The sequence below is a fragment of the Carettochelys insculpta genome, chromosome 1, assembly GCF_033958435.1.
Source record: "Carettochelys insculpta isolate YL-2023 chromosome 1, ASM3395843v1, whole genome shotgun sequence".
Classification (NCBI taxonomy): domain Eukaryota; kingdom Metazoa; phylum Chordata; order Testudines; family Carettochelyidae; genus Carettochelys; species Carettochelys insculpta.
The window spans coordinates 350279838-350301905 of record NC_134137.1 but is presented as its reverse complement, the minus strand read 5'-3'; the positions used below and the strand labels follow the sequence as shown (position 1 = coordinate 350301905).

Here is a 22068-nt window from a genome sequence, read left to right as displayed (position 1 = left end):
TATCATCCGTTCTGTGTTCTCAGTGAGCATTGATACAGCCTCGAGTTTCTGCTTGTATTCTAAATCAATATAGAACTATCATATTGCATATACAGGCATTTTAATTCTGGCCTGTCCTACCTTGGAGTGCTTGACATTGCAACAGTAACATTGTTCCAAAATGTGTAATTTATAGTTTATGGCTTCCTACGTGCAACGTTCCCTCTAATTTTTCCATCTATGTGTGGAATAAATTTTTTGTGCACTGAGGCATGTGCAGATATGCACCACCTGTAGAAACATGCTGCTGCCTGTGGGTACTCTGCTGATCAGCTGGGAGGCATTTGAATGGCTCCTGGCTGGCAGGCCAAACGCTCCTCTTTCAGGGAACACTGCCTATGTGTCAGACTGTAACTGCAGCATGTGCTTACTCTTTGTGCCGCTTTATACAAATACTGTGCTACATTGTGATCTAGCTTTGTGGTTCTGTTATGTAAAATTAAGAGACTGTGCCAAATCCTGAAGCTTTTATTCAAACAAACAACTTGTTTGGTTTATTTTAATGCATGGCTGGTAATTCTGTGTTTAATTCTTATTTTAACCAAACCCATTTACCCATTCTTTGAAGGTTGCGAGTCCCTGGTGGGCATTTGCTCGCATAAATAAAAAGCAGCAGCTTGACTCATTAGTATCTTACAATTGACTGGCATTTTTAGAAGTGTGTAGACTTCCTGAATATCAGTTCATAACTGCAACTACTAATGTGGCATATATCTAAAGTAGACTACTACATATCTTAAGAATATTTTAAGAATTTTCACCATGTCAACTGTTTAATGAATGGCACATGTGTAATAGTGTGATCTGTCCATCTAGGTAATAAATCCAAGGAAAAAAGGAAAAAAGAAAAAATACGTTAATTCTGGAACAGTAAGTAGAAAAGTCTTATATTAACTGATGCTTTCCTTTTCTATCTGACTTCTTCAACTACATATATTCAAACTACTATATTCAAACTACAACTTGATAGTGTTTAGAGTAAGGTTTTCTTTGAAGAGTGCAAAAGTTAACTTTATAACTCTTTCTCTACTTTTCTCTCTTCTGTGATTAAAGGACAGTGATTCATGAACACTTTATCCAAAACATAATTTTGGCTTCTGTGCGCACACACGCATGTGTGTCTGGAATTGCTGAAGGCAACTGAATTAGATAACATTGACTTTATCTGGAATAAATGTTTACTTTAACAATGTATTAAAATATTTTAGTTATTCATACTGTATACAAAGACATTAACAAATAAGGAATGGTAGATTGTGTCTCTAGTGCTTAAGAAAATAATCGTTCTTTAGTCTCAATTTTTCACAGAAATAGATTTAAGAAATGGTGTGATGGTAATCTCTAAGAGTACTTAATTGAGGTACTAACAGCTAATAATAGTGTTGTAAAGTATTTACTAAAAATGCAAGAGCTTTTTTTATTCTCAATTATGTCAGTTTGATCCACAGTAATAATTACAATGCTGCTTTTAATATTCTGGGATCCAGAGGACTCAAAACATAAGTTAATATAAGACAAATTTAAATGTGCAAGAATTTGTACTTCAGAAAGTAAAACTAAATACAGGCAAGTACCGGTTCTGCATATATGCTTAATTTCCCTCGTGCGGACAGTCCAGCTGAAGTCAATAGGCCTTCCACTTGCAGGATTGCACCCTTGAAGTGGAAAATGATTTTTCCTGTATTTTTCTGGTTATACATGGCGGGGGGAGGGAATTGTCTTTTCCACAAACCTATCCAAAAAAGATCCAGAATACACTAACATTATTTCTGTGAGACTTTATGGTTAGGTCTTTTGATGAAATTAGTGATTTTATTTCATGTTTGTGTATTGCATTGCTAATGGTAGATTTTTAATATATTAGGACAAAGTAATAGTATGCTTCATCAGTGTGAAGACAGCTACTGAACAAGTGGTTCCCTTAAAACTGTGCTACAAATAGAAATATTCAGAATTGTTGTCAAGATTGTTAGAAAACAGTCTCTAAAAGAAGCAGCATAGTTATTTTTTATGTGTAATCATCCTGATTTTCAGAGTGTGGTCATCTTTTGTTAAGTATTCTGACATATGCATGCAATCATATTTGAAAGGTATAATAGTGGATGTGAAACTGTGACTGTGTATCAGATGAGGTTGTTTTTTACCTTCTGTCTGAAGTTAAAATGCAATTTTACAGGGCCAGGCTTTGTATTTTCTCTGTAAGGGGAGATTCCTAGTGTAATTTTGGTCATTATTATGATAACAGTAATTTTCTTCCCTGTCTAATTTCCTCCCTGTTTTTTGCCAATCCCAGTCTAATCTTGTGCCTCTGTATTGCTCTCCTTTCCTTGTTAGCCTTCTGTCCTCCACATTATATAATCCCCTTGTAACTTACATTTTCCATTTTGCATTTAATTTGTAGCCTCTCCACAGTTTTCCTGCCTGCTTCTTGAAATTTTCCTTCTCCCAGACCTGTCAGAAGCACTAAGAAAAAGTGGATTTGTTCACTACACGCTACCTAGCTCCCACTTGTAAGGACTGTGTGAAAACAGTGTCATTCTTATGTAGTGTATGCCATTTTTCATGTAGGAGGGAAAATCTTAAGCACAATTGTGTATGAGAACATGAGACATTTTAAACACCTAAAATAGTAATGATTATAGTACAATGCAAAACTTAGGCCTTTTTTGTAATTATTTTGTACAGGGAATGAAGTAGTTTAGTCACAAACCTTTTGTACACAGACAAGTTATCACTCACAATATTAACTTCAGAATGGAAAAACATGATTGAATAATTGATAGAATGGCCATAAAAAATAAGTGATAAGCCATACAAATGTTCAGTGTGTCCGGGGGCGGGGATGTCGGGGTAATGAAATGTTCGCATTGTCTACAAAAATCACCCTTTCGAAAGACAGGTAGCGCTTTTTTCTGATAGTTTTCCCACTTTCTTCTTCAAAGATCAAGAAGGTCCAGGTGTGAGATTAAAAGAATCAAACTGAACTTTCTGTGAACGTAATGCCATATCAAAAGGAGCTGAATGCTAGATCGCTTCTGCTTCAGTTTAGACCATTGTCATTTGCAGAAGTATTAGAGGTATTAGAGTAGTAGAATACTTCATACAAAATAGGGCAATTAGCTAGTTATCTTAGGTGTGTGTACACAAACACAAGAAGCCTGTGAAGTAAACAGGAAGAATTGGAAGCCTTGGCACAGTCAAGGAACTATGAATTGATTGGGATAAAAGAGACTTGGTATAGTAACTCTCATGGATGGGCATTAGTTGTTCTCAAAGGACAGGTGCAGAGAGAAACTATGTAGGTGCTGCAATTTGTGTAAGAGAGCAGTGTGATTACACAGAACTCCATTATGAAACTGAAGAAAGGCCTGTTGAGAATCTTTGGTTTAATATTGGAGGGGAGAGCAGCAAGTGTGACATTGAAGTGGGTGTCTGCTATAGGTCACCAGACCAGGAGGATGAGGTTGATGTGCCCTTCTTCAAACAGCTAAGAGAAGTTTCCAAATTAGACTGCAGTTCTCGTGGGGGACTTCAGCCCCTGATGTCTGCTGGAAGAAAAATAGAGAAGTGCACAGACAGTCCAGGAAATTTTTTGGAAGTGTTGGGGACCATTTCCTGGTGCAAATGCTGGACTAACCAACTAGGAGTCGTGTTCCTTTTGACCAGCTACTTGCAAACAGGGAAGAGTTGGTAGGGGGAGCAGAAGTAGGTGGCAATCTAGCCATCGGTGGCCATGAGATGATTGGGCTAAGGATTTTGACAAAAGGAAGAAAAGTGAGCAACAGAATATAGACTGTGGACTTCAGAAAAGCAGACTTTGACTCTCTTGGGAACTGATGGGCATGATCCCTTAGGAGGCTAATCTGAGGGGGAAAGGGTCCAAGAGAGCTGGCTGTATGGGAGACACTGTCACAAACTATGTCAGTGTGCAGAATGAATACCAAATATAAGTGACCAGCTTGGCTTAACAGAGAAATCTTTGGTGAGCTTAAACAATAAGGATGCTTGCAAGAAGTAGAAACTTGGAGAGAGAATAGTATCAGAGGGGTAGCCATGTTAGTCTGGATCTGCAAAAGCAACAAGGGGTCCTGTGGCACCTTATAGAATAACAGAAATGTATGAGCATAAGCTTTCGTGGGCAAAGACCCACTTCTTCAGATGCATCTGACAAAGTGGGTCTTTGTCCACGAAAGCTTACGCTCATACATTTGTTAGTCTATAAGGTGCCACAGGACCCCTTGTTGCTTTTGGGGAGAGAATGAGGGAGGAGTATATACACGTGCACATTGTAGCAATATCTTCAATCAGGAAGGCCAAAGTGCACTTGAAGTTGCAGCTAGCAATAGATGTGAAGAACAAGAAGTGTTTCTACAGTTATGAGAGCAGTCAGAAGGTGATCTGGAAAAGAATAGGACAATTTTTCCTGAATGGGGAAGGCAGCCTAGTTATAGATGATGCAGAAAAAGTCAAAGTACTGAGTGCTTTTTTTGCCTCAGTGGGATGGTGGCAGATGACAGTACAAGAAGCAATAGTCTCAAGTTGCAGTGGGAGCGGTCTAGGTTGGATAATAGGAAAAGCTGTTTCACTAGGATGGTGGTGGAAGACTGGAATGGGTTACCTCAGCAGGTGGTGGAATCTGCATCCTGAGGGATTTTTAAGGCAAGGCTTAACAAATCATGGCGAGAATGATTTAGCTGGAGTTGGTCCTGCTTTGAGCAAGTGAGTGAACTAGATAACCTCCTGAAATCTCTTCCAAAGCTGATCTTCTGTGATTCATAACACAGCTACTGTTTTGGGCCCATGCTTTTCCTGAATAGAGAGAGAGGATAAGAAAATGTGCACATTGTAATGTTTGACAGTGACAAATAAGAGAATATCTCATCTTTTATTTCTTTTTAGTTTACAGTTTTTCATTCTTGACTTCCATCATTACCCAGAGGTCCCCACTGAAATGAATTGACATGAAACATGCATAGATATTTTAACGTAGCTGTTCAAATAAGGTTGACGCGCTCACATGATGGATCAGCTAGTCTTAGCATCTGACTTTATCGCATACAGTGATCTCCACTACAGTTCCTTCCTACCCCATATGCAGTAATGTTTTCTCGAGTTTTTTTTTCTGTTGTATCTCTGCACCCTTAACTTTAGTCTAGGATAATACCAGTCATTTAAAAGTATTTTTGGACTTGCAGGCTTGTCCCGTGCATTCAGAGATTTAAGAATTGCTTACCTTCTTTCTTCCCTCATATTGTAGGAAACAATACAAATAATATAAGCCTGAAGAATGGCGTACATGAATTTGCTCCTTTTATTTGATTTGTGGAATGTCCACTTATGCCTGATTCTGTTTTACTTGCTTTCAGGTAACATTGCTTTCCTTCCTAATTGAAACTGAAGTTTCATTCCTTGACTATATTAAAGGCGGGTAAGTGACCCCGATAAACTTTTCTTGTTTTCCTATTTTCATTGTAATTCGCTAATAACCTGCTTACATTCTTGCTAAGTGATAGCTCTAAATATCCATAAGAATGTCATTACTTTTTCACTTTTAGGGAGTAAACTTACTGATGACTTTCTTATGTAGTTAGGTATTTCTTTTGATGCTTTGTTTTCATAGTGTTTTGTTTATTAAATGTGCTTATGTGGGTGTTTGAGAAGTCAGTGCTGAATAAGTGTATCTTCCACATGGAGCAGAAGGTGGTAAGGTTTGTGATGGTCATTCGTTTTTGTGGAATTTGATTCCACAGCCTCAGACTAGCCCTCAGTAAGGTCTGTCACAGACACACACAAGTTCCCCTGTACCTGAAGAGTTGAGGTGTTATTTAAGGTCCTCACCCTGGAGTTTTAGGCAATCTTTTAGGTATCCCAGACCTAGAGTATATAAGTAGGTTGCTTATTAACTAATTTGAGAATGGATTGAACGTATAGCCCTGTGTAAAATGCATGTTCCAATGTCAAGGTGACACAGGCATGGATAACCATAGCAAGGTGAACATTAAAAAGCTGAGCAAATAATGAGATGCCCTTGAGAACAATTGTGCATAAAGAGTAATTTAAGATACTACAATATGCTCCTACCTCATCCACTCAGTCCCAACATTAAACCCAGTTCTCACTGTCTTATTTAGATGCTTCCCCTAGTCCTTTAGGCCTAAGGCATATCTTGTCTCCTCTGGATTGAATTCCAACTACTTATCCTTCATCTGCGTCCTCTCACTAGATATCCTGCCCATGTACTAGCAAACAGGTTACAAAGTCAGAAGAGACAGAAATATAAAACTGGATGCTGGCTATATGGTGACCCTACTTCACAGGAGTGGCCCTTCTCTCAGGCTACGCTTACGCTAGTTTTTTTCAAAAAAGCCAGGCCTTTTTTGAAGAAATCGGCCGAACGTGTGCGCACACAATGCGTTCTGTCTGTAGTAAATCAAAAGAACATGACACTTCTTCCGGCGGCCCTCTTCCACTCCCAGATGAGGAAGAGCACCTTCTTCTGAAAAATTCTTTTGGAAGAACAGCGTGTGTAGACACTTAGGGGTCCATTTTTTTGAAAGAGGAGTCCTCCATGGTGCTGGCCACCTGGAGCTGGGAGATGCCCTGGCCAGGGCTATCAGAGCTCTATGCTTTCTGCGTCTGGCCACTTTAAAGGTGCAGGGAGCCTTGGAAACCTTGTGGCAGGAAGCAGAGAGCATGGAGGCAGCAAGGAGCTGAGCTGCACAGCCACCCTCTGCAGCAAACAATGCAAAAGTGTCAGAGAGCCAGAAAACCCACAACCCCCCAGGGAGCTGGCCGAGGGGTCTTAGGAGTCCTCCTGGACCACCATATGTCAGGGCCCGCCTCATGTACTGAGCCTGACCTCTGGGACCTTGTAAACCTGTGGCATGACGAGGTTATCCTCCATGAGACCACTGACAAGAGGCGAATACCCCTGCCAATACCTGTTTTGCCACCAGCTTGGCGGCACGGGGACACCCTGCCTCGACACTGGAGCAGGTACACTGCAAAGTCACGGAACTGCAGTGGGGGTACACCAGGGCCAGGACCCTCCACCTGCCCCTTCTACAAGGAGCTGCACAGCATCCTTGGGGGTGATGGCAGTTCTGCCCTCCCCTACCACCTCCCTGCACCCTCCTTAACACTGTGGCAACAGGACAGGACACTGAGTTGGAGGAGGAAGAGCTGGGTCCATTCAGCTGAACCACCTAGCTGTAGCCACCGTTGAACCAGGATTTGAGCGATGGGACCCTTGTCATCACTGTGGCCTCGGCGTCCTACACAGCATGTCGAGCAATACGTCCCCGGACCTGTTTGAGGATACCCCTAAGTAAGTTCCCCATGCATCGCTCACCTCAGGGGGGGCCCTGCCATGGCTGGAAGTGGGCCAGCCACTGGCCTCATCCCACACGCACCCCGGAAAGCCACGGTTCCCAGCTCATGGACATGCCTGCGGGTAACAGTCAGCACATGCTTCCATGGATAGCTCCATGAGCTGCACTTGTGGGGAAGGGATTGGGGTGGAAGGAAGCCTGGACTGTGCCCAGTGTGCTCTGCACCCATGCGGGGACTCCTCGGTGCCCAGGATCCCCCCCAGGGCCTCTGGGCCATCGAGGGGGGGCTGCTGCCCACAGGGGGTAGGAGGCACGGTTCTCGGACTCCGGTGCCGGACTGATGTACTGTCTTTCTCTCCCCTTCTATCCTTACAGCTGCATTGTCTGAGGGGAGGGCGATCCCCAGCACGCCAGCTGTCCACATTGCTGGGCTGGGAAGTCCAAGAGTGGTGGCAGAGAGGGCCAGGGCACCCCCACCACCAGTGCCTGGGTGGGTCCGTGCCCGGAGGGCGCATTGTCTCACTGTGGACGACACCTGTGCCTACATGGCCACCCTCCGCTGCCAGAATGACCTGGCAGAGCGGCAACTGTGTGTGGAAGAGGCGGACCTAGTGTGGTGGTGGGAGGTGGGTGGTGGCCAAGCTCATGGCCCACCGTGGGATAATCACCCTTATCCTGATGGAGCAGTCAGCCCAGCCTCCCGCTCCTGTTCTCCCCTCCCTCTGCTCCCACCCAAACACCCCCAGCTGTCACACTGGCCTTTGCCTGGGTGCTGCTGTGCCAACCCACCTGCCCCTCCACACTACCCTGCCCCCCTCTTCTCCCCAAACTTGCACTTTGTAACTAGTTTTCATTAACGAAGGTTTTTTTTGCACATGATTTTCCAGTTTCTGTAGTAAAGGTTTTATTTTTGCACCACCCCCATGTCCCTTGTTATGGGGGGAGGGCTGTGAGGAGTGGATGGGCAGGTGGGGAGGGGCTGTGAGCCAGAGGACCCTGCAGGGGGTGCCCTGGGGAGGGTCATTGGGGCCCGTGGGCAAAGCTCTCCCTGAAGGCCTCCGAGATCTGCACCCCATCATGGCATGCTTGGTGCAATCTTTTTGTCTTCAAAGTTGAACTAGTAAATATGTGCTTGTGTACAAATGTCTTGCATTCAAAAATAAAACAATGTCAAGCTTTAGAAACTTACCAGTCCACTCTTCCTACTTCTCGTTCAGCCAATTACTCAGACAAACTAGGAATTTTATTCAAAGCATCTCTGAGTTATGACGATAAATATGAATAACACGTTTTCCATAAATCATGGGGCAGGGGTCCATCACAACATGGGCATGGAAAAGGATGGACAGATGGATGAAAGTGGGACTATTAAATGTCTGGAAAAAAGTGTGGAATAAGAGACCAGGAGCACTTCTGAAGAAACCCATTGTGCTCATATGGGACATGTTCAGGGCACACAGTACAGATGAGTTGAAATATGTGGCCTAAAATTGAAAACTACTTTGGTCATAATACTTGAAATCTTAACTTCTTCTTCGAGTGGTCCCCGTGGGTGCTCCACAATAGGTGTTGGGCTCGCCCGGCGCCGCAGATCGGAAATCTTCCAACAGTTTCTCCTGGATCGCGCATGCGCCGGTGCATGCCGCCCCCCTGCGTGCCCCCGTCCGCTTGCACGATCTGGTCCCCGCCAGTTCCTTCTCAACCGCCATCGGCTGCAGACAGAATCCACTCAGGCTAAGGCCAGAGTCAGATTAAATAGTGGGTTTTCTTCCACATGTAACTTGTTGTTTTCAGTTTTTAAAAAAAAAAAAAAAAAAAAAAGAGAGAGAAAGCAAAGACAGAGAATATCAGCAAAAAAAAAGGAAAAAGAGAGGAGCGGAGAAGAGCGGATGTGAAGGCCGTTTAGGCCACCCGCTGCCGCAGGCCGGTGATCACTATTTGGGGTGGAAAGGCACAGATTAAGTGCTAAGTACCCTATTAACAATAAAGGACTCACCGCAATGGCCTCTTCAGGTTTTACAAAGCGGAAGTCATGCCATGAAGCTATGCCGGCCTCCGAGGGGCATAGCGAAGGCATCCGATGCCTGGGGGAATTGCGGCTACCCAGACGCGTTCTCACTGTGCTAAGCTCACAGTCAGGGCCAGGAAGGACAGAGCGATGAGGCGTAAAATGCTCTTGTTGATAAGGCTCTCCAGCCGGACTTGCCGGAGAAGCCTCACCCAGAAGGGCCCTCTGGGTTGCATAAGAGGAGGGTAGTTTCTCTCTGACCCCCTCAGTGCAGAAACGGAGGAAACTCTCCCTGGCTCGATCCTTGCCGTGCGTTTGCAGCGAGCAGGACGAGCGAAGCACACAGCCACCAGCCGCATACTCAGGCAAGCGGCAGCGCACGTGGCAGAGGCTGAGCCTCCGGTTATACAGCAGCCGGCATGCGCGGCGCCTAGAGCGTCAGCTAGGCAAGCGCCGGAACCAGCGGCATCGCCACAAGCGGCACAGACCCCCACCGCACCAGCGGTGCAGGGGCACCAGGCACGGAGCCTGCAGGCACCGGAGGAGGATACCTGCATGGCACCGCAGCTGACGGTGCCGAGATCCCCAGCATGGGAGGGGGTGGTGCCGGACCCGCAGCAGAGGGGCAAGGCAACGTCAAAAACCCGGCACCGCAGTCCGTCTCTGGACAGGGCTGCGCTGCTGTTAGCACCAAGCTCTCCCCCTGTGATACACACGCCGCACCGAAGGCCTGTGTCTCCACTGGCCAATCCAGAAAAAAAAAAGAAAAACCTCCTTCTCCGTTCCTCCAACCAATGTCACCATGGCTTGGGCCACCTTCACCCATGCTGCCATGGTCGTCCTTATCATGCTGGACACAGACAAACCACAGGCCTACACCCAGGGGCAGGCCCCCCCCCCGGCCGCTCAATACCCCCGTGGGCACTCCCAATCGGGGGCGGAAACAGTTGTCTCAAGGGGAGTTTATTTTAGAACCCCGAGACTTTCCTTCACAATCCTCCAGCGAGCAAGTGTATCATCGACCGCAGGAACCCGAGGGTTTGAGGGAGGTTTACCTTAGTGGTTCCTCTTCATCCTCCCCAGATGAGGCCATGGCCCCTGGGGATGTCTCTCCCCCGGATGACCTTAAACAGTTTCAGGAGCTGTTTAAAAGGGTGGCTTTCACGCAAGACATTCAAACGGCAGAGGTACAGGAGAAACATCACAACCTCCTGAAAAATTTGAGACCCCTGGCTTCATCCAAAATTGCTATTCCGCTGGACGAAGTCATTCTGGAGTCAGCCACTACTATATGGCAGACTCCGGCCTCTGTTCCGCCTACGAACAAGAGAGCGGATAAGAAATACTTCGTCCTGGCAAAGGGCATGGAGTTCCTCTTCAGTCACCCACAACCAAATTCTTTGGTGGTCGGGTCGTCCCAGCAGAGGTCAAAGGCTTCTCAGTACAAATCGGGGGATCGGACAAAGATGCTAAGAAGCTAGAGCTGTTTGGCAGGAAGGTATATTCCTCTCCTATCCTGCTATTGGGAATGGCAAATTATGGGCACACCTAGCTAAACATAATTTTGATAATTACTCCGGGCTTACTCCCCTCATGGATCCACTTCTGGAAGATAAAAAGCCAGTGTTAAAGGCAATTGTTCAAGAGGGCTACACAGCATCGCGGACGGGAGTCCAGATTGCCCTGGACATGGCAGACACGGCGGCACGTTCAACGGCTACAGCAGTGGTCATGCGTAGAGAATCCTGGCCCCAGACGTCGGGTATCCCGAGGGACCTACAGGCGAAGATCGTGGACCTTCCCTTTGATACACAAAAGCTGTTTGCAGACTCAATCGACTCGGTCCCTCACTCCAGTAAGGACTCGAGAGCTACACTTAGAACCTCGTGCATTTATACTCCCCCATGCAGGAGGGAAAAATTTTATCCTCAGCAAAGACGCTACGCTTACAACCACAGCGTGCTCAATATCAACAGGGCTACGGCCAAGGGCGCTATCAATAGTAGCAACAGTACAGAACTCCTAGGCGACATTCTCAACAAAGCCGTACGCCCTCGGGTCAGGCCCAAAGGCAACAAGTTTGATGGGTATGTCGGGGGCTGCACTATCAATACCCTTGCTCAATGCCACTTTCATCTCATGTTCCATCATTGCCTCAGACCGTTCCACTCCCAATGGCAAAAGATCACCACAGACATATGGGTGCTGGAGATCGTAGCCACGGGTTACACGATCCCCTCCCAGTCGCTTCCACCGACGAAGCCTCCCACCAGGCCTCACCTCAGGGACGCTGCCACGAGGCGAGCCTCAAGCAGAAGGTGACTCACCTTATGTTCATAAGGGCGGTGGAAAGAGTGCCGGAATAATTCCAGGGGAAGGTTTTTATTCACGCTACTTCCTATCAGGGAAGAAAACAGGACACTGGAGAACCATCTTAGATCTTCAGGGCCTCAACCGTTACTTGTCCAAGCAGCGTTTTCAGATGATCACAGTTGCCTTGATACTCACGGCACTGAACGATGGAGACTGGGTTGCAGCACTCGACTTACGAGATGCTTACTTTCATATAACAATCCACCCGGCACACAGATGCTTCCTCCGCTTCACAGTCGTCCAGGAGCGCTTCCAGCACAGGGTTCTTCCGTTCGGCCTCTCCTCGGCCCCCAGAGTCTTTACCAAAACCCTGGCAGTGGTGTCAGCCTACCTGCACAGACAAGGGGTGTTTATTTTTCCCATATGTGGGCAACTGCCTGCTAAAAGGGACCTCGAAGGCAGAGGTCTCATGCATGATACGCGTCACAGCGGATACGTTTCTTTGCTGGGCCTAGTCATCAACCTCGCAAAGTCAAAGTCCGAACCCACACACCATATAGAGTTCATAGGGGTACGCATAAACTCTATCACAGCAAGGGGGTACCTACCCGACGCCCGCATCCGCGCAATCAGTTTGCTGGTGCAAGTCATTACATACATCCCCATGGTGCCGGTCTTTAACGTGCCTACAGCTGCTGGGCCACATGGCGGCAGCGACGTTTGTGGTACAGAATGCCAGGTTGCACGTGTCAAGCCTGTAGCATTGGCTGGCAAGCGTTTACAAACCGGCATCCCACACTGTCCACAGGGTGGTGTCACCCACAACAGAGGTGCGCAGATCCCTGCCGTGGTGGGAAAACCCCGAGAATCTGCTAGTGGGGGTGCATTTTCACCAACCACAAATTTCTATTTTTCTTACTACCGACACCTCCCACGTGGGATGGGGAGCGCACATCGGCGACAAGGTAACACAAGGGCTATGGTCCCCTGCGGAACAGACACTGCACATATCCATATTGGAGCTCAGAGCAGTGTTCAATGCCTGCAAACATTTTCGAGATTACCTACATGGCAAAGTAGTCGGGATTCAGTACCGACAATACCTCCACTATGTTTCTACATCAATCGACAAGGGGGAGCACAATCCCGTGCCCTATGTGCGGAAGCACTCCGATTGTGGAATCGGTGCATCGCCAACAACATAATGTTGAAAGCCTCGTACTTGCCGGGCACTCACAACGTGAATGCAGATCAGCTGAGCAGGCGCTTCGCAATCACGCACGAATGGCAGATCCGCTCCCATCTGCTACAGTGCATTTTTCGTACATGGGGGTTTTCCCCAGATCGATCTGTTTGCCACCCAGTGCAACAAAAAAAAAAAAAAAGTGTCCCCAGTACTGCTCCAGGGCAGGAGTGGGGCGGGGGTCCCTGGGGGACGCCTTCATGTTTTCATGGAAGGGCTCCCTACTTTACGCATTTCCCCTGCAGTGCTTATCCGCAAGGTCTTGCACAAAGCCAGAAGGGAGAGAGCTCGCATGATACTCATAGTCCCGCTTGGGATCGGCAGCAATGGTTTCCCTTGCTTCTGCGCATGTCGGACCGCCCACCGCTCCCTCTACCGGTGGCACCGGACTTACTCACACGGGCTCAAGGGTCCATAGTGCACCCGCACCCTCAGGGTCTGCACCTACAAGCATGGCTAATCCATGGCTCAGGTCCTAAAGAGAACATGTACGGAGGGAGCACAACAAGTCCTGGAATGTAGCCAAAGGACCTCCACCAGGAGGACTTACAAGCAGAAATGGACTCAATTCACAGCCTGGTGTTTTGCCAAGCAGTTAGCTCCCCTTGACGTTCCTATACCTGTAATACTAGAATACTTATTGGACCTCAAGAGAGGCGGGCTTTTCTCTATCCTCGCTAAAGGTCCACCTCGCCGCTATATCAGCCTTTTGGCATACAGAGGAAGGGCCTACTGTATTTGCCCGATGTGATGGAGTGGGGGGGGTGCATGTGTGAGTCAGGCTGGATGTCCGAGGCAAGCAGCAGCTCCCAGTGGCTAAGGATGACCCTGGGGCTACAACTGGCAGATAACACCTCTGCCTAAACAAAGAGCAGGGAGGAGCTGAGCTGGGTTTTGAATCGGGGGTGGCAGTTAGAGGCTAGGAAAAGGGAGAGCTGGAAGGCAGCCAGCCTGAGGAGGGGAAAGCTACACCCCAGAGGGGCACCCCTCGGGGTCTTCTCCCCAGGACAGGTTGGAAGGACTGTCTCTGGCTGCTATGCTGTTGCTTCTGTGACAAACTGGACATCTGTTGCCTAATAAACCTGCTGTTGTACCTGCTGAGTGAGTGTCACTCCTGCCAGCGGACGGGGTGCACTGCAAGGGGACCCCTGAACCCCATCACACTGGTGTCAGAAGTGGGATGCACTGCACCCACGGATGAGCTCCCAGCAGTGGCTGACTGAGCACCAGAGAAGGAAGGAGTCTCACAAGAGTCAGAGGGGGAACAGAGCCATTCCTGCAGCTGCTGCTGGTGAGTGGATACCCCGGGAGATAGCGGGGAGATGGATTATACCCGACTCCTGAAGGCAGAGCTAGCAGGGCTGTGCAGAGAGAGGGGCCTGACCGTGGGGAAGGCGACCAAGGCCCAGCTGATTGCACAGCTGGAAGAGAATGACCGATCCGGGGGGGCAGAGCCTGTCCCGGCAGAAAGTGGCCGGTCAGCCTCGGGAAGCATTTCGGATTCTTCGACAGGAGCAGGGGCTCGACGCCGTCCGACAGACGCGGTGCCCACCAGGTCGCGCTCAGCTAGCGGTGGTCCATCGCGGGCAGAGTCCCCCGCCGCAGAGCTGAGACGGCTGGAACTCGAGGTGAAATTAAAGGAACTGGAGCACCAGGAACGGGAAAGAGAGCGTGAGCATGAGCGACAGGAACGAGAAAGAGAGCGTGAGCGCCAGGAATGGGAAAGAGAGCGTGAGCGTGAGCTCCAGGAACGGGAAAGAGAGCGTGAGCACGAGCGCCAGGAACGAGAAAGAGAGCGTGAGCACGAGTGCCAGCTACAAGAGAGACAGCGGGAGGAGAGAGAGCGAGAGCGGGAGCATGAGCGAACCATGGCAGAGGCGAGACGCCAAGAGGCCCCAGCTGCGGTAAGCGGGGAGAGGGCCAGACGGCTCGGGGTGGCCAGTCACTTGGAGACGCGTGTGCTGGCCCAGTGTCAGGACACAGGGGACATGGACGAGTTCCTTACCGCCTTCGAGCGAGCCTGTGAGTTGCATGAGGTTCCCCCAGATGAGTGGCTCCGGCACCTCACCCCCTTGCTGGGCCGGAAGGGTGCAGCGGTGCTCAGCCAGCTGGTGGGGCTGCAGCCTGGGGACTATGAACGGTTCAAACAGGCCCTGCTGCATAAGTTCGGGCTGACTCCGGAGATGTACAAGAAGAAGTTCCAGGAGGCGCAGAAGAGGCCAGAGGAAACCCACGTAGATACAACCGCCCGCCTGAAGCAATACTACCAGAAGTGGGCATTCGGAATGGGAGTCCAGTCCGTAGAGGACCTGATCGAGCTGGCGGTTGTGGAGCGATTCTACGAGATGTGCGCACCTGACCTGAGGGTGTGGCTCGTGGACCGGAAGCCGGGGGACTCACATGATGCAGGGAAACTGGCAGATGACTTCACAAACAGCCGGGCCAGGTTTGAAAGTGAGCCCCACAAGGAGAGGGAGTCTCGGAGAGAGAGGGAGTCCCGGAGGGAGAGGGAGTCCTGGAGAAACCGAGAATCTCAGAGAGACCGGTCCCTAACTGTACGACAGAGGGGACCACCTCTTGGGCAAGCCCAGGAAAGAGGGGCCAGCCACCCACCCCCCAGAGAGCCAAACAGAGCCCGGACAGAGCAGCCGGCCCGAGGGACACAACCAGACCCAGGCTGTTACCGCTGTGGGCGAAAGGGGCATAGAGCAGCCCAGTGCCCCAGGCTCCCAGACAGGTTGAGCAGGCCGGGGGGTCATGGAGTCAACTGGGTGGGGTCCCAGAAGTCAGAGGGGCTGGCGGCCAAGGCGGGTGGTGCTGACAATGGGCACTCGGATTGGGCCGAATCCGCCCCACAGACCAGCTCCTCAGGGGGACCAAATGCTCAGAGGCCAGTTTACAGAGTGGGGGCAGCGCTACCTCTGTGGAGCAAGTGTCTCAAACACCTCGAGGTAGACGGGAAAAAGGTCACGGGGTTCTGGGACACAGGCGCTGACATGACGCTGGCCCGACCCGGGGTGGTGGCACCGGGCTGCATGATACCCGATTCCCACCTGACGATAACAGGAATTGATGGGACCCCTTTCAAGGTGCCCATGGCGAGGGTGCACCTGAAATGGGGGAAGAAGGAAGGCCCCAAGGAAGTGGGCGTGCACAGCCATTTGCCGGCGGATGTACTGATGGGGGCTGACCTGGAGAACTGGCAAGGTGAACGCCCTCGTGCCCTGGTCCTGACCCGTAGCCAAAGAAAACGAGGGGTGCGCTCCCCAGATTCAGGGGTACAGGCCCAGCCAAAGCCACAGGGGCCAACCCTGAGAGAAAGGGGGCCCCCAAAAACCAGATCTCACAGGCCAGGGATGCTGGAGCCAGGCAGGGATGGGGAAGTAGCCTCCGCTCCTGCCCGAGCGGAAGAATTCCAGGCAGAGCAGCAGAGAGACCCCTCCTTGCAGAAGCTGAGGGAACTGGCCAGTCTCAGCCCAGCTCCGCAGCTGGGGGAGGGCTGCAGGGAGAGATTCCTGTGGGAAAAGGGATTCCTGTACCGGGAATGGGCTCCCAGACGCAAAGCGGAGCCATGGAAGGTCCAGAGGCAACTGGTGGTTCCCCAAAAGTACCGGCGCAGGCTGCTGTACCTAGCTCATGATGTCCCGCTCGCAGGACACCAGGGGATCCACCGCACCAGGAGAAGGTTGTTACAGAACTTTTTCTGGCCAGGGATCTTTGCAGCTGTCCGTCTGTATTGCCTGTCCTGCGATCCCTGCCAGAGGATGGGGAAGAGCCGGGACAAGGGGAAAGCTGCCTTGAGGCCACTGCCCATCATAGAGGAGCCTTTCCAGAAAGTGGCTATAGACATAGTGGGCCCCTTCAGCAAGGCAACGCGTTCGGGGAAGAAATATATTTTGGTGGTGGTAGATTTTGCCACGCGATACCCAGAAGCAGTGGCCTTGACCTCTATCGACGCTGACACCGTGGCAGATGCACTGCTGTCCATTTTCAGCAGAGTGGGGTTCCCCAAGGAGGTCCTCACAGATCAGGGGTCCAACTTCATGTCGGCCCTACTGCAAAGCTTGTGGGACAAGTGTGGGGTCCGGCACACCTGGGCCACAGCCTACCACCCGCAGACCAATGGGCTGGTGGAGAGGTTCAATGGGACTCTGAAGCAGATGCTGAGAACCTTCATGAATCAATACCCCCATGACTGGGACAAGTACTTACCCCACCTGCTGTTTGCATACAGGGAGGTGCCCCAGGAATCCACGGGGTTCTCCCCGTTTGAGCTGCTGTATGGAAGGAGGGTACGGGGACCCTTGGACTTGCTCAGAGAAGAGTGGGAGGGGACGGCCTCCCCTGAAGGGGAGTCAGTGGTACAGTATGTACTGACCTTCCGGGAAAAACTCACCGAGCTCATGGGCCTGGCCAGGGAGAACCTCTCCATGGCCCAAAGGAAGCAAAAGGTCTGGTATGACCGTAACGCCAGGGCCCGAGCCTATGCCACCGGGGATCAAGTGATGGTCCTTATACCTGTGCGGCGGAACAAGCTGCAAGCGGCCTGGGATGGGCCCTTCAAGGTCGTCAAACAGCTAAATGACGTGAATTATGTGGTGGAACTGTCGAACCGGGCCCACAGCCACCGGGTCTATCATGTGAACATGATGAAACCTTACTGGGACAGGCAGAACTTGGTGCTGGCCGTGTGCAGACACTGGGAGGGGCAGGGGGAAGATCCCTTGGTGGATTTACTCACAAGGACTGGAGCCGGCTCCTTGCTGGAGTCTATTCCCCTCTCAGACCAGCTGACCCCTGCCCAGCAGACGGAGATCAAGGAGGTGCTGCATTCGCATCAACAGCTGTTCTCGGACAGACCCGGACGCACTGACCTGGCTGTCCACCGAATAGAGACAGGCACCCACGCCCCTATCAAGTGTGTGCCATTCAGAGCCACAGGGAGGACGGCTCAGGACATAGAGCGGGAGGTTGAAGACATGCTGGCTCTGGGGGTGATCCAACCCTCGTCCAGCCCCTGGGCCTCTCCCGTGGTGTTAGTCCCTAAAAAAGATGGGTCTGTTCGGTTTTGTGTGGACTATCGCAAGCTTAACGCCATCACTGTCTCGGACGCCTACCCCATGCCCAGGCCTGATGACCTTTTAGACAAGCTGGGGGGAGCCCGTTACCTCACCACCATAGACCTCACCAAGGGGTACTGGCAAGTGCCATTAGACCAAGATGCCCGGCTGAAGTCGGCTTTCATCACTCCTGTGGGGCTCTACGAGTTCTTGGTCCTGCCCTTCGGCCTCAAGGGGGCACCTGCTACCTTCCAGCGTCTGGTGGACCAGCTACTGAAGGGGATGGAGAGCTTTGCCCTGGCTTACATGGACGACATCTGCATCTTCAGCCAGACGTGGGAGGACCATGTGTCCCAGGTCAAGCAGGTGCTGGACCGACTCCAGAAGGCTGGTCTGACTATCAAGGCAGGGAAGTGCAAGGTGGGAATGGCTGAGGTGACCTACCTGGGCCACAAGGTGGGCAGCGGCTGCTTAAAGCCAGAGCCAGCTAAAGTGGAGGCTGTCAGAGATTGGCCAACACCCCAGACTAAGAAGCAGGTACAGGCCTTCATTGGGATGGCGGGGTACTACCGGAGGTTTGTGCCCCACTTTAGCTCCATCGCAGCCCCCCTCACGGAGCTGTGTAAAAAGGGAAAGCCTGACAAGGTGGTTTGGACCGAGCAGTGCCAAGAGGCCCTCTGCGCGCTGAAGGAGGCTCTGGTCAGGGCCCCAGTGCTGGCAAATCCAGACTTCAACAAACCCTTCCTGGTGTTCACCGATGCCTCGGACGTGGGGCTGGGGGCGGTGCTAATGCAGGTGACTGACAAAGGGGAGAAACACCCCATCGTGTACCTGAGTAAGAAGCTGCTGCCCCGGGAGCAGAGCTACGCGGCCATAGAGAAGGAATGTCTGGCCATGGTGTGGGCGCTGGGGAAGCTGCAGCCGTACCTGTTTGGACGGCGTTTCACCGTGTACACCGATCACTCACCCCTGACCTGGCTGCATCACATGAAAGGGGCCAACGCCAAGCTCCTGCGGTGGAGTCTGCTCCTGCAGGACTACGACATGGAGGTGGTCCACGTCAAGGGGAACAACAACACCATAGCCGATGCCCTGTCACGCAGGGAGGGCCCCGAACTTCCCCAGGTCACTGGCTAAGTGACCCCGCTCAGTGCGGTCTGGAAGGGGGGAGAGATGTGATGGAGTGGGGGGGGTGCATGTGTGAGTCAGGCTGGATGTCCGAGGCAAGCAGCAGCTCCCAGTGGCTAAGGATGACCCTGGGGCTACAACTGGCAGATAACACCTCTGCCTAAACAAAGAGCAGGGAGGAGCTGAGCTGGGTTTTGAATCGGGGGTGGCAGTTAGAGGCTAGGAAAAGGGAGAGCTGGAAGGCAGCCAGCCTGAGGAGGGGAAAGCTACACCCCAGAGGGGCACCCCTCGGGGTCTTCTCCCCAGGACAGGTTGGAAGGACTGTCTCTGGCTGCTATGCTGTTGCTTCTGTGACAAACTGGACATCTGTTGCCTAATAAACCTGCTGTTGTACCTGCTGAGTGAGTGTCACTCCTGCCAGCGGACGGGGTGCACTGCAAGGGGACCCCTGAACCCCATCACACCCATCCTATCAGTACCAGGTTCTTGAAGGGGCTGGTAAACCTGTACCCCCTCCTCGGAAACCGCTTCCATCATCGTGGAATTTGGACTTGGTGCTCAGCACGCTATCGGGTCCACCTTTTGAACCATTAGCCACAGTTCCCATACGTCTCCTTACGATAAAAACAACCTTCCTCCTTGCAACTACGTCACCCCGCAGGGTGAGTGAGCTCGCGGCAGTGATGGCAACGCCACACTGCACAGTATTCTCAAAGGAGGCGGTAACCTTAAGGCTGCACACAGCCTTTGTTCCAAAAGTCTCTTCGGAGTCCAATCTTAACGAGCCAATAGTTTTACCCTAGTTTTACCCGAAGCCTCACAGCTCCAGCAAGGAGGCACACCTGCATCTCCTAGATGTGAGGAGGGCGTTGGCCTTCTACACAGACAGAACTAAGTCCTTCTGGAAAACGGACAGGCTTCTAGTCTCTCTTGCTCCCGGGTCAAAAGGAGAAGGTCTCTCTTCCCGGAGAATCTCAAAACACATTGTGTCCTGTATAAAAATGTGCTTCGAACTTCGAAAGACTCCTTTGCTGGCCCCGCCCAGGGCTCACTCCACCAGGGCGGTGGCAGCGTCAGCAGCTTTCTTCAAGGGCATCGCGTTAAAAGACATATGTAGAGCGGCGACCTGGTCATCCTATGACACCTTCGCCAAGCATTATGCCCTGCCTCGGGTATTCTAAGAGGATACCCGTCTGTCGACAGCAGTCCTCTCGGGGGCAAGCTGCACATAAACCGATTTACCCACCTCCTATCTTGGGTTACTGCTGGGTAGTCACCTATTGTGGAGCACCCATGGGGGCCACTTGAAGAAGAAAGAGAAGTTACTCACCTGTAGTAACGATGGTTCTTCGAGATGTGGCCCCGTGGGTGCTCCACCACCTGCCCATCCTCCCCGCTTCGGATCTCTGTCTAGATCCGAGCATCCGAGGCGGTTGGTCAAGGAACTGGCGGGGACCGGATTGCGCACGCGGCAGGGGGCGGCGCGCGCCGGCGCATGCGCGATCCAGGGGAAACTGCTGGAAGATTTCCGATCTGCGGCGCTGGGCGAGCCCGACACCTATTGTGGAGCACCCACGGGGACACATCTCGAAGAACCATCGTTACTACAGGTGAGTAACATCTCTTTCTGTTCTACAGCCACTTGATGTCTGCCTGAACAAACCCTTTACAGACAGGCTATGCAAAATGTGCTCTGAATGAATGAATGAATGAATGTGCTTTGGCATGGCAAAGTGGAAAAAAAGCAGCAATCTTATGAAGCCTAAAATCAGTCTGCTTGCTCAGTGAGTCAAGAATGCATAGTTCATTTCTTTGGAAATGACAGAAAATTCATTTCAGAAATGCTGTGTCAGCAATGCATTTGGCTCTGAATAGAGCATCATATTTGTTGATGACACTATGGAAGCTGAGGACAAGGAATCTGAAGATGACCTTGCTGACATCTGTGATGACAATGCAGGAGCAGCTATGACTGCAACAGAGTTTAACTGAAATGGAGACTGATTCAGACTTGAAGGATTTTAAGACTTTTTTTAAATAAATACATTAGAATGATATGAGACTTTAAAGTCAGTAAATGGAGATATAAAACATTGAAGCTGCGTCTACACTAGCAAGTTCTTTTGAAATATTTTTCGTAAGGAGGGGCTCTTTAGAAATATCCAGTGGAGCGTCTCCATACAAAATGTTCTTTTGAAATTAAATAGAATGCAGAGCTCCTTTCGAAAGCACTCTTCCATTCCTGTTTCAGGAGGAGCACCTTCTTTTGAAAGAAAACATGTGTAGACACTTTGTGGACCCTTTTTTTGGAAGAGCAGTCCTCATGGTGCCTGATTTTTCAATCCCTGGCTCTTTCTTTCGAAAGAGCGGGGGCTGTGTGCATGCTTTCTTTCGAAAGAGCAGATTGCTCTTTCGATTGGCTGCCACTTCCTGTTGCTCCCATTGGCTGGAACCAGTGAAGTACATTCACTGAGAATTGGAGGACTCTTTGCCTGCCCTTGCTCCCAGTACACACAACATCTGGGCATGCCAAAGGCTTATCCTGGCAGGCTGGAACTCTTTGAATCAGTTTATTTTTACCAAAAAAATTCAGTTTATGAATAAGTGTATACGGTAGTCGGCCCTGTTGGCTTATAAAATGCCCATCTCTGATATTTCCACAGCAAATAGTCTAAGTTGTTTTTCCAAGATTGTTTCATTTATGACATGCGATTCGTGGCTTATTTTATTTGCCTGTTATTGGGGATATTTTGATGAACCTTAATTATCATAGAGCTCATCCACCTCCATGACAACCCCTCACACATACGTTTGCAATTGCATTCTTGTTTTTGAAAGGTTTTCCTTCATTGGCTCCATTGTGCTTTGCAAGTGAATGTTGGGTAGCAGATTCCATCCCCATTTTCTGCTCAAGGAATACTTAAGCAAATTTAATATGGCTAAATT

The 22068-nt window shown here is 50.3% G+C and overlaps 1 protein-coding gene across 2 annotated transcripts in view; it reads left to right on the top strand.

The window, feature by feature from the left end:
- The window catches only part of CPNE8 (copine 8), a 201278-nt gene that overhangs the window by 123172 nt on the left and 56038 nt on the right, over positions 1 to 22068 (top strand). The window contains exons 12-13 of one of the 2 annotated variants that reach the window (XM_075016147.1): positions 856 to 909; positions 5406 to 5467. The exons of the other annotated variant lie outside the window; for it this stretch is intronic. Coding sequence (XP_074872248.1) covers positions 856 to 909; positions 5406 to 5467 — 116 coding nt within the window. The remainder of the gene's footprint in view (positions 1 to 855; positions 910 to 5405; positions 5468 to 22068) is intronic. 2 annotated transcript variants of the gene reach the window in all.